This window comes from Toxotes jaculatrix, chromosome 22 (assembly GCF_017976425.1).
Source record: "Toxotes jaculatrix isolate fToxJac2 chromosome 22, fToxJac2.pri, whole genome shotgun sequence".
NCBI classification, from domain to species: Eukaryota; Metazoa; Chordata; class Actinopteri; family Toxotidae; genus Toxotes; species Toxotes jaculatrix.
In genome coordinates, this window is record NC_054415.1 from 8,539,633 (window position 1) to 8,553,329 (window position 13,697).

Consider the following 13,697-nt stretch of genomic DNA (forward strand, 5'->3'; position numbering starts at 1 on the left):
CTGTTGAGCAAAAAAGGGTTAAAACTACCCGACCTCATCTCTCCCACTTACCTCAGGAGTGGCGTCCTCCTCCTCGCTGTTGTGACATTCGGCTTAGAGGATCTCTACTCTAACAGGTACCCTCCTCAGCATTTTCTAAAGGCAATACAGGTAATTAAAAATACAAATTAATAATGATTATGAGAGGAAATGTGTATTTTTGTCAGGGTTTCTTTTGGACCATTATTTTTTGCTTTGAGTTTGAATTTAGTATTTCATAGGTGATTTTTTTGTGCATTTACTGGCAGAAGTTTGGACCAGTTTCTCTATTCCGTATTTCATTATCTGTATTTTCCATGAAAAACAAAACCTCAATCACGCAACCAAAAAAATGGTTGGCCATTACAGCAGTTGGTGTGAAGAAAACAGTTTGGAAGTGGTGCGTTGGCAGAGTGATTTTACAACAGCGTTTCAAGTAAGCTGACACAAAACAACAGCTAAATTATCAATACATACTGTAATTAATGTAGAATTCCAATCTTAATATTACATTTCACAATGTAAACCCAGTGCGAGTATATATTTCTTTGAGTCTATGCATGTGCACAATACATGGGTGATGTGCGTGTAGGTAGTTTTGAAGAATAAATACGCAGCCCAAAATTGAATAGCAATGGTAAAAATATGAATCTCAGATCTTTGGTAAGTATGTTCAAGATTGCTGCATTGTACTTGCTAAAGTCTTTTCACCATGTTTAGATTTAGTTTTTGGAGTTATGCTGTTCAACCCTCCTTTTGGAGTTATGCTGTTCAACAGGACAAGTCGAGGCTGGTCTGGTCTGATGTCAGAACAGTTAGTGTGAAATCTAAGAGTTATATTAGCTTCAAGCGATTTGTGTTTGGATGTACATAATTTTTGTGTCTCATCCTGACAGACACTGAAGATGGCAGTAAACTGGCTGGGGCTGCTGTCCATAGGAGTGTTTTACATGATTGTGCTGGGCACAGGAATCTGGGCATCCAGGAAGTCCAAACACGAGGAGAAGAAATGCACTGGGAACCGCAGTGAAGTTGCAATGGTTGGAGGACGAAACCTAAACATCTGGGTCAGCATCTTTACTATGACAGGTAAAATAATAATAATGATGATAATAACATCATAGCTGAATGGGAGGTTTCCTGGTGCTGAACAGCAATTCACTGAGACATTTATTTTGAAACCAGTGGACTTAAAAAATTACATTTCATCAATCTAAAACTTTCTTTCTCATTGGCTTTATGTGTCGTGATGCTTTGAAGCCACTTGGGTTGGAGGAGGCTATATTTTGGGTAATGCTGAAGTGGTCTACGATCCAACAAAGGGCTTGGTATGGGCCACGGGGCCCATTGCTTTCACCATAAACATGATTGTAGGTGAGTGAGGTCAAATATAGCTGCTTAGATGCAAATGGCAAATGCTAGTTTAAATCTTAACTGGAGATTATATTGATTGTTAACTTTTTTTTTTAACAATTCTGAGCATTTTATCATAAAATAGGAGGAAATGGCCTATTTGCTGTATTTGTTCATCATTTAAAGTGTCTTTTGAACGGTGTGTTTGCGTCTGTGTGACTTAAGGTGGACTCTTCTTCGTCAAGCCTATGCGATCAAAGAAATATGTCACCATCATGGACCCATTTCAAGAGAAATATGGCAACACAGTAGCTGCTGTTCTCTTCACTCCAGCTCTCATAGGAGATATCTTGTGGATAGCATGTATTCTTGGTGCACTGGGTAAGTCAGAAACAATGACTTTATGAATGAATCACTCAGTTTGGTATTTTAACAGGCTACTTAGTAAATGATGTTTAGTGGTAGCACTAGCACCCTCCTCTCTGCACTGACCTACAAGATGCAGAAACAATCTTTTGAAAATTACATTAAAACTGTTTTAGTTTTTGCTTCAGCACCAGAGTTTGAATTACGTTGTTTATGCCCCACTGCGAATACATGTTTGTGATTACAGGAGGGACCGTAAGTGTGGTCATGGATATCTCCTCTTTGCTAGCTGTGTGCATCTCTGCTGGGGTTGCAATCCTTTACACGTTAATGGGAGGACTGTACTCTGTGGCCTATACTGATGTCATCCAGCTCGGCTTCATGCTCTTTGGTTTGGTAGGAGGATTAAAATTTTAGGAAAATTCAATGCATTGATGTGTTATTTTTAGCCTTGAGGCTTCACCCTAAATGACGGAGTAGGGGAATGGATTTTTGGGTATTTGATGGATTGCCATGGCCTTTTGAACAATCGTTAATGGTTCCCAGAGGATCAACAACCTGATTTTGGTTAACCACTGACTTTTCCTACTAGTACTATGCAGGACTGACTATTGCTGTATTTGTAACTCTGCATCCTGTGTTCCTCCTTGTTTCAGTGGCTCTGTGTGCCTTTTATCCTGACAAGTCCGTCTGCTGCTAACTTCACTGTTGCTGCAGTAACCAAGCTGCACCAGGGGCCATGGCTTGGCAAGCTAGAGCTGCAAGATACTGGTCGCTGGATAGATGACATACTGCTGATGGTAAAGAACGCCAAAAAGCATTTTTACTATCATTAAGTTCTACTTTGTTTCACCAGCTCTGTTGCTAAATAATTGTGTCTCCTCTCCAAGGCCATTGGAGGGATCTGCTACCAGGCCTTTTACCAGAGAGTCCTGTCCACAGCCACCGATGCCCAAGCTAAGATCACCTGCTACGCTGCAGCAGTACTATGCCCAATTCTTGCCATTCCATCACTCATCATCGGGGCAGTGGCGGCATCTACCAGTACCCAGTCTTAAATATCTTCTGTCTTCTTCTGTAGATATATAAAAATAATGCATCCTCCTGCCAAATGCCATGTTTATTTTTAATTCAATCTGCTTAACGTCTGTCAGATTGGAACCAAACCACCTACGGATCACCCAGCCCATATGAACAGGGCAAAGCTGGCATGATCTTGCCTATTGCCCTTCAGCATCTTTGCCCTTTCTACATCTCACTGGTTGGTATTGGAGCACTCGCTGCCTCTGTAATGTCATCAGTCGACTCTGCACTTCTGTCTGCTGCCTCTCAACTGGGTCGAAATATCTTCAAGAACATCATCTATAAACAGGCCAGTAACACTTGACACATTACCACTCCTATTTTGGCTTTAACTTTTTCTTTTTAACCAATGTCATTGTAAATTAAAAATGTATTTGTTGCCATCGGTTTATTCTGTGTTGCACACATTCTGGTCAAACTGTATTTTCCTGTGCCACAGTGAGACTTTTTCCTCATTAGGACTGCTTGTTGCCTGTTTTATTACTTTATTGCACTTTTAAATACAGATTGATCCACTGATTGAATGACATAAAATTAATCAGTAACAATTCTAATCATCAATTAATACTTTAAGTTCAGCAATCAGACTAAGAGTCTATAGTTACTGCTAATAGCTCTATGAGGCTGTGCGTAGCACATGTTCACAATCTTAGCTTGCTAATAAGCTAGTAAACAAAAAACATAGTACAGCTGAGGCTGATGGGAATGTCATTAGGTTTGCAGGTATTTAGTGGCTAAATGTTATAGATGCATGGCATTAATAAAAATGCCAGACATTTGATAATTCATACTTCTCCGATGTGAGGATTTTCTGCCTTTCTGTTTTGGCTGTAAATGAAATTCCTTTGGATTCTGCACCGCAGGTCATAACAAATATTTTTAACATGTCAACTCCTGAAAATAGTTATTTTCATTGTTTTCTTCCCATCTATTGACTAATCGACTCGTCAAAAAAAAAATCAAAAAATGTAGAATTTCAAAAATTAACACTATGATTTTAACTTTTAATAAAAGTGATGTGATGGCTTATAAAAGTATTTCCTCTTTTTCAGGCATCAGAAAAAATGATTCTTGTGGTGGTTAAGGTGTCAGTCCTCCTGTGCGGAATGATGGGAGCAGGCCTTGCCATGACATCAAGGTCCGTCCACTTGTTCTGGATTATCAGTGCAGATGTCGCATATTCAATGATGACTCCGCAGGTGATTTGCACCTTCTTCTTATCCCAGTGGGTTAACCAGTATGGCGCCTGTTCTGGCTGTGTTTTGGCAATACTGCTGAGAGTTTTGGTGGGGGAACCCCTGATAGGCCTTCCCGACGTGCTGCCCCTGCCGTGGGACAAGATCCAGGAGGACGGTCACCGATACCGCTTGCTCCCTTTTCGCACAGCCATCATGCTCATCACCATTGGGACTATTTTACTGGTATCACGCCTGGCTGTGTGGCTGAAAAGAATAACAAGTGATGCTGAGACGGACACAAACGTACATTACATGGCACCAGTCCAGACAGATACCAGAAAAGACGAGAGACTGAAAAAAGAACAGTCTCACTTATTCTCCCAAGGAACCAATGAAGAGGGGGAAAAATGTTAAGTTTCTTCTCAGCAGGAATGCTTTCAAACAGCATGTGGGTTGTGTTTAAGCCAGGATTTCTTTATCACGGTCAAACGGGCTCCAACTATAACTTCCCAGGGGATCACTGCTCTGTCTTAGAGTTATGTTTAACAATCCTTTTCTGACAAAACATATTGATGCCTGTATTATATTAAATAAATAAACACTTGATTACAATTATATTTGATTGCGTGCAGTTCTTTTGCTTTGGTAGAAAGTCATCTGACGTAAACTGAACACTTGTATGGACTCTCTCCCGTATGTTGTCGCATATGAACTGTCAACAGGCACTTCACAGTGAAACCCACAGTGTTTGCAGGCATAAGGCCGCTCGCCTGTGTGAAACCTCTTTTTCTTATACAGTATCTTGTGTCTTGCATTAGTTTCTTTGACCAGAGCCTATTGCGCAAATGAACCAAGGCACGGTAATGTGTAACATTTAGTAACATACCTTACCTGCTTAATATCAGGGATGGGCAATAGAATATCAAGTCTGGTGATGAATTTCCAAACTAAGGTGCACAATGTGGCCTCATACTGTTGACCATAGTGAATGGCAAAGACCTCCTGAGGAGAAAAGGAGATTCAACATGAGATTTCAGCTACTTTACTCATCATCCCCATCTTAGTTTTAACTTACAAAAGTATTTATACACTGATATGATCACAGGTGACTAACAGTAAAGTTGGCCATTATCAGATACAATTATGGTAATTGTGTTAAGTGTCTGACCTTGAAAAACATTGTTCTCTCCTCTGGGTCTTCAAGCAAAGTTTCAACAATCTTCATAAAGCTTGACTTTGAATTTTCCAACTCCTCCATTTCCTAAAAAATAGAGTAACAATTCAGAAACCCTCCTGATCATTCAACATTTCATCAACAAATTCAACATTTCATCAAAATCAGCACATGGCTTCACTCTAAAATACAGAGATGTGACTGTAGTTAGTCTAATATTATTTTAATCATTGGTGTTTTCCTTTGATAGTTGGCAACAGAGGCAGAAAAGACAAAAACATTTGGTTATTACATGTGAACAAACAAGCAAACTAAATAAATGAATAATAATGAGACAAAGAGGAAATGGATCTAGTCAGAGGAGGAGGGGCAGGTATAACTATAAAAGCATGACGCAGTTGTGGAGCAGCAAGACTAAAATAATAAATATAAAATCCTGAATTTGAACATTTACAATAACGGGAAATTAAATTAAGATCTGTGAAAATGGCACACCTCCTGGCTTGACAATATTGTCTCTTCCTGTATCTTCACTGAGGGACAGATGCAACGAGGCATCAATTAAACATCAAGGAGAAATCTGTCTGGACAGAAATCCTTAGGGAACCGAGGAGGAAGGGAGAAAAAAAAAATCAAAGAACTACTATTTAGTGCAGCCATAAAGACTAAACAACATGGGGCCCATCCTGAGTGTTAGAGGGGAGATGATCATTGCCTCGGGCAAAGTGAGATGGAAATCCATGGACGATGTCCTCAGTGATCTCTAAAGGACTAAGAGGGTTAAAAGAGGAATGCTGCCTAATTTGGACTTTGAAGAGTCTGCCTTTGACCTCAGACCTTCTGTCCCTTAGAAGAACAACAGAGGAGCTTGTCCCAGCATGTGATGACAACAGCAGAGTGTCAGTTCAATGTTTACCACACACAGCTGAAGCCTTGCTAAGGTGCCGAGGATTAAAGAAACATTATTAAAAGAAAAAGAAATACAAAGGTGCAAGATCCACTCAAATTTCAGCCTGTGGAACAATGTTGATTTTGTTATATCTTTTCTTTTGAAGTTCAACATGGTCAGTGACCTTTGGGCAACACCAGTGAAGAAGAGCCTTTTTTTTAAATTCTGTGTTATTCTTTGTAAAATATGTTTGTAAAAATGACTAAAAGGTTTTTCAGCAGAAAGAAGCATGGCCGCTAGGTGAAGGATGATAAGGCTGACAACAAACAGACCGATCAGCAGCTCAATGCAGCTTTCAGCTCAATAATCGAGCTCAATATACCTGAAGACTTAGCTCCTGATCACAGGTGTAGCCTATTGTGAGATCCTGAATAATCTTCAGGTGCGGCTGGACATTCAGCAGGTTGGCTGTGCTCATTTCGACACAACTCCAACACAAGCTGAAACAGACAGCACAGTTAAATAATAAGACTTGACGATAGAAAGGATTACTTTACTACTTATTTTGTTCTTGATATGAATAAAATGCACTTTAGATTTGGGTTAGTTATAAATTGGAATCCACTCTACAGATTAAAATATAAGGAACTGGAAAACAAGTATGCCTCTTACACTTACTGCCCTAAGTCTGAGCAGGAGCTGTGCTTTCTCTCTGGGCATCAGAAGCTCTGGAGCCAGCTCCATCGCCAACCTCACCAGCTCCTCCACCTTTCCATAATAACGTGCCACATTACAACACTGGACCACCTGCCAGGTAAAGACTCTTCCGCTTGAACGACGTCAGGCTATCTGAGCCAATCAGATGGCCGTTGCCTAGATACGGCTCGGATGAGGGCGGAGACAGCGTTTTTTCTTTTCTTTTTTTTTAAAACCAGAACCGTGAACCCGAACCACAACTCATGATAACGGTTGGGCTTCCGTAACGGGACCAAGGCGTACCTTACGGTGCCAGTGGAAATGGGCTATTATATGCTGAAGTGGTCTAACACGCCCTCTGTGTGTGGAGGCGCGACATGTGGCATCAACACATCCTGAACGTTAAGTCACAAACAAGGAAAAGGTCTACCTGGTTTTTACACTGCTGACTTGTAGTCCTCTAACATTCAGAATGAACTAGGGCTGTGCTATTTTCTCCACTACACCTGACAGCTGTATTTGATATTTTAAGATGTGTACAAAACATATGTACAACATAAAGAACTTGTAAATTTTAAATAATAAAAGATCTATCTACCCAATAGTTCCATAAAAATAGCTCCACCTCAATAACTACAAAATGCTTCTTTCACATTAATAACTAATAATCCAGCAATATAAGTGTGACTCATAGTAAGCACTTTTAAGGGATACTTTGTTCAACTTTCTAATGATACTTGCACACATACAGACCTTTGTAGTACTGCTACTTTTACTTAAGTAAAGGGTCTGAATACTTCCTGCAGCACTGCTGAATAAACCCATGTTTAAGTCCCATTTCAGGGCTCATGATGGGTGAATCTCACAAAATAATAAACCAGAGAGAAAACAGTTTTTTCTTTGCAAAGAGTATTTATTTTTTGTAAAACATCAAAAACAAAAAAAAAATTATAAGAGCGGGCACATTATTTTCTGGCTTATATACAAGGCTGCTCACAATAGGATAAAGGTAAAGTAAAGGAAAGATCACTTTCACAGCAACAATCTCATCACACATTGTCATAATGTTAAATGATGCTTGTGCTCAACCTAAAACTCAAATTCCTCAAAGTTTTCTTGTGTTAACTCAACACAACGCAAAACTACATCTCTCGCTGGAAAAGAGTGAAATCCTAATAATCACAAATCAGCCTATTTTCAATCTAGAACAAAAGCAGAGTATTAAATGTTTACAGTTCAGGGTTACATAAAAATCACTACAATGTCCACAATGATACCGTAATAAAGTAAAATGTTTCCTAGAGACACTACAAGGTTTTATTACACAGCAGACAAACTATCTACAGTCAAGCGCAATACTTTACTGAAATAATTTTATTGTTTACATGATGTCCATCTCTTAAATGTTTGCTGTATTAAAGTAGCCTCTTAAAAAGCATGACACTTGTCAAAACCCATCACTTTCTTTGTAATGAAAATGTTTATAGACGATCATAATGCTCTGTTGCTACTTTACTGTTTGCAAGATGTGACAGCTTTGGGTAACATTACCTGAACTCATTTTGTCATGTGACCTAATTATATGGTACAGCACTGATTTACAGTAAAACAATGACCTTTATTTGTAGAAATGCTCCAGCTGGCCGGGCAGTGATTGGAGCTGGCTAATGCCCATTATAACACAAATTAGAACTCAGGTTGGTAGTCTTTAAATTCAGAGATCAGTCTTTAAATTCAGTGAGCAGAAAAAAAAAACATCATAGCATCATTCAAAATGTATTTTCACTAACCAAACCATCATGGTGACCTGAGCACCACTGCAAGGAAACATGTCAAACTTTGAAAATTGCATGGTTCAAAGGGGGACCTATGCAGAAGACTTCCAAACAAGTTTATTTTAATTACTTAAGTGATCAGCATCACCCCTGATCAGAGATATTTACTACAAAATATACTTCCTTGATTAATAATCATCGCTGCCCTCGTCTTCCTCATCATACTTCCTCTTCTGGGAGTGCTTCTTGTGCTTAACCCTGTGTCTCCGTTTACCAGAGAAATCAGGGTTAGCGTCCCTCGTGTGTAACTGCTCGTGCTTCTTCAAAAGGCCGGGGACGGAGAATCCCTTCCCGCATGTTTCACACGTCCAGGGCTTCTTGCACGTATGAGTCCTTTTGTGGACGTTCAGATGGGATGCCAGCTTGTAGGTTTTGCCGCACACGTCGCAGCTGAAAGGTCGCTCGTTGGTGTGTAACCTGATGTGAACCTTCAGATTCCCGACCTGAGTGAAGGTCTTCTCACATATGGAGCATCGGTAGGGTCTCTCTCTGGTGTGGATCCTCAGGTGAACCCTCAGGCAGTACTTACTGGAGAACTTCTTTTGGCAGATGTGGCACGGGATCTTAGCTTTGGGCACGTGGTCTTGCTGGTGCCTCTTCAGGTCAGACAAATAGACAAAAGTCTTTCCGCATTGGGAGCAGAGATATTGACGGTCGCCGATGTGGTAGCCCATGTGTCTCTTCAGCAAGCTCGGGACGAGGAATCTCTTGCCGCAGCGCTCGCACATGTGAGGACGGTCTCTGGTGTGCCAGCGCTCGTGGTTCGACAGCTTGAAAGCCGTTGGGAAGCTTTTGCTGCAGTGCTTGCAGGGGAACGTCATCTGGCTCGTGTGGCATTCCATGTGTCTTTTGAAGTAGGTGGACTGTGTGAAGCCCTTGTTGCAGATGTTGCAGTAGAAGGGCTTTTGGCCGCTGTGGGCGAGCATGTGTTTCGTCAAGCTCTGCAGTTTGGTGAAACACTTGCCGCACTGGCCGCAAGCGTAAGGACGTGTTGCGCTGTGGGTCTTCAGGTGGTTGTTGAGGAACGCCTGTGTTCGGAAACTTTTGTTGCACGCTGTGCACATGAAAGGCTTCTCTCCTGTGTGAATGCGCTCGTGATCCATTAGTTTGGACTGATAAGGGAAACTCTTATCGCACACACTGCAAGTAAATCTGTCGGCTGGAGGCCTGATTTGCTTTTTTCTCCTCATGGTTGGCTTCATATCATTTCCAATACTCAGACTGGCTGGAGGAAGCGGTGGCAAGGCTGGAAGTGAGAGCGAGTTAGTGGCAATCTGTGACACCCACTGATGCAACGTGACTCTGGTAGTCTGGGGCTTTTGGCTATCTTTAGTTCCTGGACTGCCTGTGTTTTGTAAGGTGGAGGTAGTTTTGACTGGCACTTGAACTACCCTGAAAGGGATTGATTTCAAGGGCAGCCGCTGTAGTTCTGGTTTCTCTAGTGTTTCTGGTGCTCCATCTTCTTCTCTGCTTTGTAGAGTCGCCGCGGACTGTTCCTGTGTAGAACTCTTCTCCTGCGCCAGATTCTCCCTCTGAGCTGCTGATGTGACACCTGTTTCCTTTGCAGCGCTGCCTTCGCCCGTTTTATCACTGTATCGCCCTCTGCGCTGTGGTCTAGCAGCAGGAGTTGCTGGGGTGTCCGAGTCATCTGACATCATTCCCAAGTCTTCGGTTTCACTGAGCGAGGCTGGGCTTCTTTCAGTTAAGGTGACCTCTAATCGTTTTGGTGATTCTGGAGGTGGAGGTGGTGGTGGCGGTGGCTCTACCGGTTTGGGCCGAAAGGCGAGTGAAGAGAGTACGCAGTCGCCCACCGATGATGAGATGGTAGCTGCCCAAAGCAAAAAGGTTTTATAAATTTCTTTTTGGCTGTATGTAATGAAGTACAATATGTTAACAAGTTGTCAACTGCCTCATCTGCCTTGTTAACACAAAAGGCTTCTGGTGTAAGCTGTTAAATATGCCATTTTATTACATACAGAGCATCTTTTTTTCTCTCTCTATTTAATCATATGTTTATACAAAACCAACTAAAGTATACCTTTAACCCCAAGGAGTCCTTTGGCCTGCTGGTGTAGGAGGAGGGTCTTCAGGTCCCCAGGGTCAGGGATAAAGCCTCCACACGCCTCCAGGACAGTGGGATCAGTAGAGATCATGGCACCAAGCTGAAGTTGAGAAGCAAGAAATGGAAATACTGACTATGTTTGCAGAGCAGTTTTGATTGTAAAGCTTCTTGTAACAGCTAACCAACGTGTAAAATATCCAAAATGAAATCCTGAATTCACTAAGACCTTTTAGCCTGTAAAGGGTCTCAAATACAATTTTCAAGGTCTTAAAATATCTGGAATAAGTCCAGTCAAAGAGACTTTACACTGAATCCTTACACTATTTTATTTTATTTTTTTAGCCCATTTAATTAGATACCTGGGACAGATTGGGAACAGGAAGAAGCTGCTCCAGCTTGCACACCAGGCCTGCAGTCAGAGCCTGCAGCGCTGTGTCAAACTTTGTGCCATACTGAACAGGGAACACTTCCTGCAGAGAAAGAAATATGTATGAGTTTAACAGCACTGTGAGTTTAAAATTAGGATATATTAACACTTTGTACAAATGGAGAGATGTGTGAATTTAACGCATTTATAGCTTCAAATGCACTTGGTATAGTAGTCCTTATTTACACATTTTACTATTTCCGTTGGCAGACAATGGAACGCGTGAGAAATCTGACCAGATGTGTGTTGTGCTGTGAGACAAGCAGCCACAAACCAGCTCATCTAAATGAGCTGCAAGTGTGTATTGAATGGCTTTGTGTGATATTAACCAATGACCTTCTAATATCACATAAAGACGAATGTGAATACCTGGAAGAAGCGCTTTCTCTCTGCAGGGTTTTTAAGCAGATTCTGGACCAGCACCATGAAGTTTGTTTGAGATTTCTCCACTTCTGAGTCCTTCTGTAATACAGGAAATACGAAGAGTCAGATTTAACCCTAGATTTTACTCTGACATAAACACTTAAAGCTGGTACAACTGTTTATGTTTGTCGGGAATAAAAAGCTTGCATTCTTACCCCTGAAGATGTAGAGACCTTCAACTTATTAATGAGGGTTTGAATAGCTCGGGAATCTGGTGGACCGTCTTTGTGAAGCAAATCCAAAATTATCTACAGCACAAGAAAAGACAGATTATAGTCAGAAGAAAAATGAAAACCCAACATAAAATGAGTCTAACTGCTGGGAGACATAGTACAAGATTGCACACTACAATGTTTTTTTTTCTCACACAATAATATCACCTCATGCTGCAAAACAAATGAAGCCTTTCATTGTAAGAGAGAGGGAGCAAAGCCACAATGTCAAATGCTCTTTTTGGCCAACATGTGTGTGATTTGTCACAGGAAACATATGGAGCTCATCAACACAGTGTGGTGTGAGCATCCACTTTGATGTTCAATCACTTAAAGAAACAAATCTGGAGGAATGAATGGCATTTTAAGAAGCCTGGAGAGCACGCAGCATCACAGGCTGTGTGTGATGGAGGCATGAGATGCTTAATGAAACTGTCTGATGTTTTGATATCTGTTGCTTACATAAAGTACATTATATTGCTGGTTGTTCACAAACAATAGATGAAACTCACCCTTGCTCTCAACCCCAAGATGAGCTGAGCAGTCTGCTTGAAATTCATGAGCTCGGGAACAGTTTGCGTCACCATGGTCACAAACTCCTCCACTTTCCCATACTGCTTCACGTTTCGCTGCCGTATGACCTGCCATATGTACGAATATGTCAGCTGCAGAGGGGAAGCCATTAAGCGAAGGGAGGCAAGGGGAAGAGGTCCTCCAACACCTGTCAAGAACATCAAGTCAAAGTGAGTTTGAAAACTGTTACATGTATAAGTTGGCACTCAACACGCTTTTTTTAAATTAAATGTGACAAAGTGGTGTACTGCTTTGAAGAATAAGCAAAACACACATGGCAACTCTGTCATCAGTGCTAGAAGTCTTTTAAATACTTATGCATTATAACAAGTAAGGAGAAACTGGCTAACTATAATATATATGTATCTTTGGTAGATGTGGTAGATCCTTCAGTGCATTAGTTAAATAGTTTGTACAGGTTTTTTACACATTTCTATACTATATGTATGATGTATATGAGGCGTGTTTAGTTTTTCCACACTGTAAAACTAATCGGTGCAATATTTATCTTCATCATTATCCGTGATTTGATGGTGGGCACGAGTGTTTAATGCAGGCTACTAACAGCAGGTCTGGTTTTGCGGGTGGGGACACAAGCTGCTGTAGGGGGCGGTGCTGTGCTAACGACACGGTTTGATCGTTGCAGAGGATTTGAAACCGTGCGCGTTTGCGTGTGCATGTGCAGTCATGAAGAGAATGAGCGCCAAACTACCACCGAGTTAGAGTCAAACTTTAAGCAGATGGATTAGGCAGTATAGCACTACTAACGAGACTTAACATAGTAGTTATTACACGGTGCAACGGCCGATCAGTGCATCCGGAAGATGGATTTACTTTGAAATCAAACAGCGTGGACAGTCGTCGCTAAAGCTAGTTAGCTCGAACATTACCATAATTAGCCCAAAAATAGACTAGAAGACGTAGCTACATGGATGTTGCCCAGAGATTAAGAGCACACCGTCTGTTCGGTGCTACAGATGGCACATGTTGCATCTTATTCTCTGACCACCGTCCTCGGCGGCAGCTGCCGTTAGCTTGCTAACGTTAGCTTAGCAACTTACCTGTAGTATCGGACCGTTTTTCCATTCTGTGGTCGGGATGTGTCGCTAATTAATGAGTCAATAAGCTCACTGCGCCAATTAGGCGGACAGTGTTGCAGTGTACCCCTAAAAATAAGGTTAAAAAGTATTTAACCGTCTTTATCTGTAACGTCAAGCCAGGAAGAATAATGGCGACCGCTGTGTAGCGGCTTTCCAAAACAAAAGTCTGTGTCCTTCCGGCGGATGTTTTCATATAAAATAAAAGCACAATCTTTTGAAAAGTTACGGTGAAGGAACAAACGGCACAGAAAAGCAATCGGTGATATGAATGACGATGGTTATTTTGTTAGAGTTTTAATAGTGATATT

General features: G+C 41.3%; 2 protein-coding genes across 2 annotated transcripts; one reads left to right on the top strand and one right to left on the bottom strand.

Annotated features, from left to right (window-relative positions):
* Window positions 1–85: 85 nt before the first annotated feature.
* Window positions 86–4,412, top strand: LOC121176571 (high affinity choline transporter 1-like). Its single transcript, XM_041030663.1, has 9 exons — window positions 86–150; window positions 915–1,107; window positions 1,279–1,392; window positions 1,597–1,752; window positions 1,985–2,133; window positions 2,394–2,537; window positions 2,628–2,781; window positions 2,892–3,109; window positions 3,873–4,412. Exons 2-9 carry the CDS (start codon window positions 924–926, stop codon window positions 4,410–4,412), a joined length of 1,659 nt encoding a protein of 552 aa, XP_040886597.1. The 5' UTR covers window positions 86–150; window positions 915–923.
* Window positions 4,413–7,692: 3,280 nt separating this feature from the next.
* LOC121176494 (zinc finger protein 768-like) lies at window positions 7,693–13,532 on the bottom strand. Its single transcript, XM_041030561.1, has 7 exons — window positions 13,351–13,532; window positions 12,229–12,437; window positions 11,660–11,752; window positions 11,451–11,543; window positions 11,014–11,124; window positions 10,631–10,754; window positions 7,693–10,420 (listed from the first exon to the last, which is right to left on the bottom strand). The coding sequence occupies exons 1-7, from the start codon at window positions 13,373–13,375 to the stop codon at window positions 8,721–8,723; spliced, it is 2,355 nt and encodes a 784-aa protein (XP_040886495.1). The 5' UTR covers window positions 13,376–13,532; the 3' UTR covers window positions 7,693–8,720.
* Window positions 13,533–13,697: the final 165 nt, after the last annotated feature.

Coding starts and splice junctions, on each gene's coding strand:
- LOC121176571 (XM_041030663.1), top strand. CDS start 924: ATGGCAGTAAACTGGCTGGGGCTGCTGTCCATAGGAGTGTTTTACATG. Junction 1,393..1,596: donor CACCATAAACATGATTGTAG/GTGAGTGAGGTC, acceptor GTGTGACTTAAG/GTGGACTCTTCTTCGTCAAG. Junction 3,110..3,872: donor AGAACATCATCTATAAACAG/GCCAGTAACACT, acceptor CCTCTTTTTCAG/GCATCAGAAAAAATGATTCT.
- LOC121176494 (XM_041030561.1), bottom strand. CDS start 13,375: ATGGAAAAACGGTCCGATACTACAG. Junction 10,755..11,013: donor CTGTTCCCAATCTGTCCCAG/GTATCTAATTAA, acceptor TCTCAACTTCAG/CTTGGTGCCATGATCTCTAC. Junction 10,421..10,630: donor AGGACTCCTTGGGGTTAAAG/GTATACTTTAGT, acceptor TGCTTTGGGCAG/CTACCATCTCATCATCGGTG.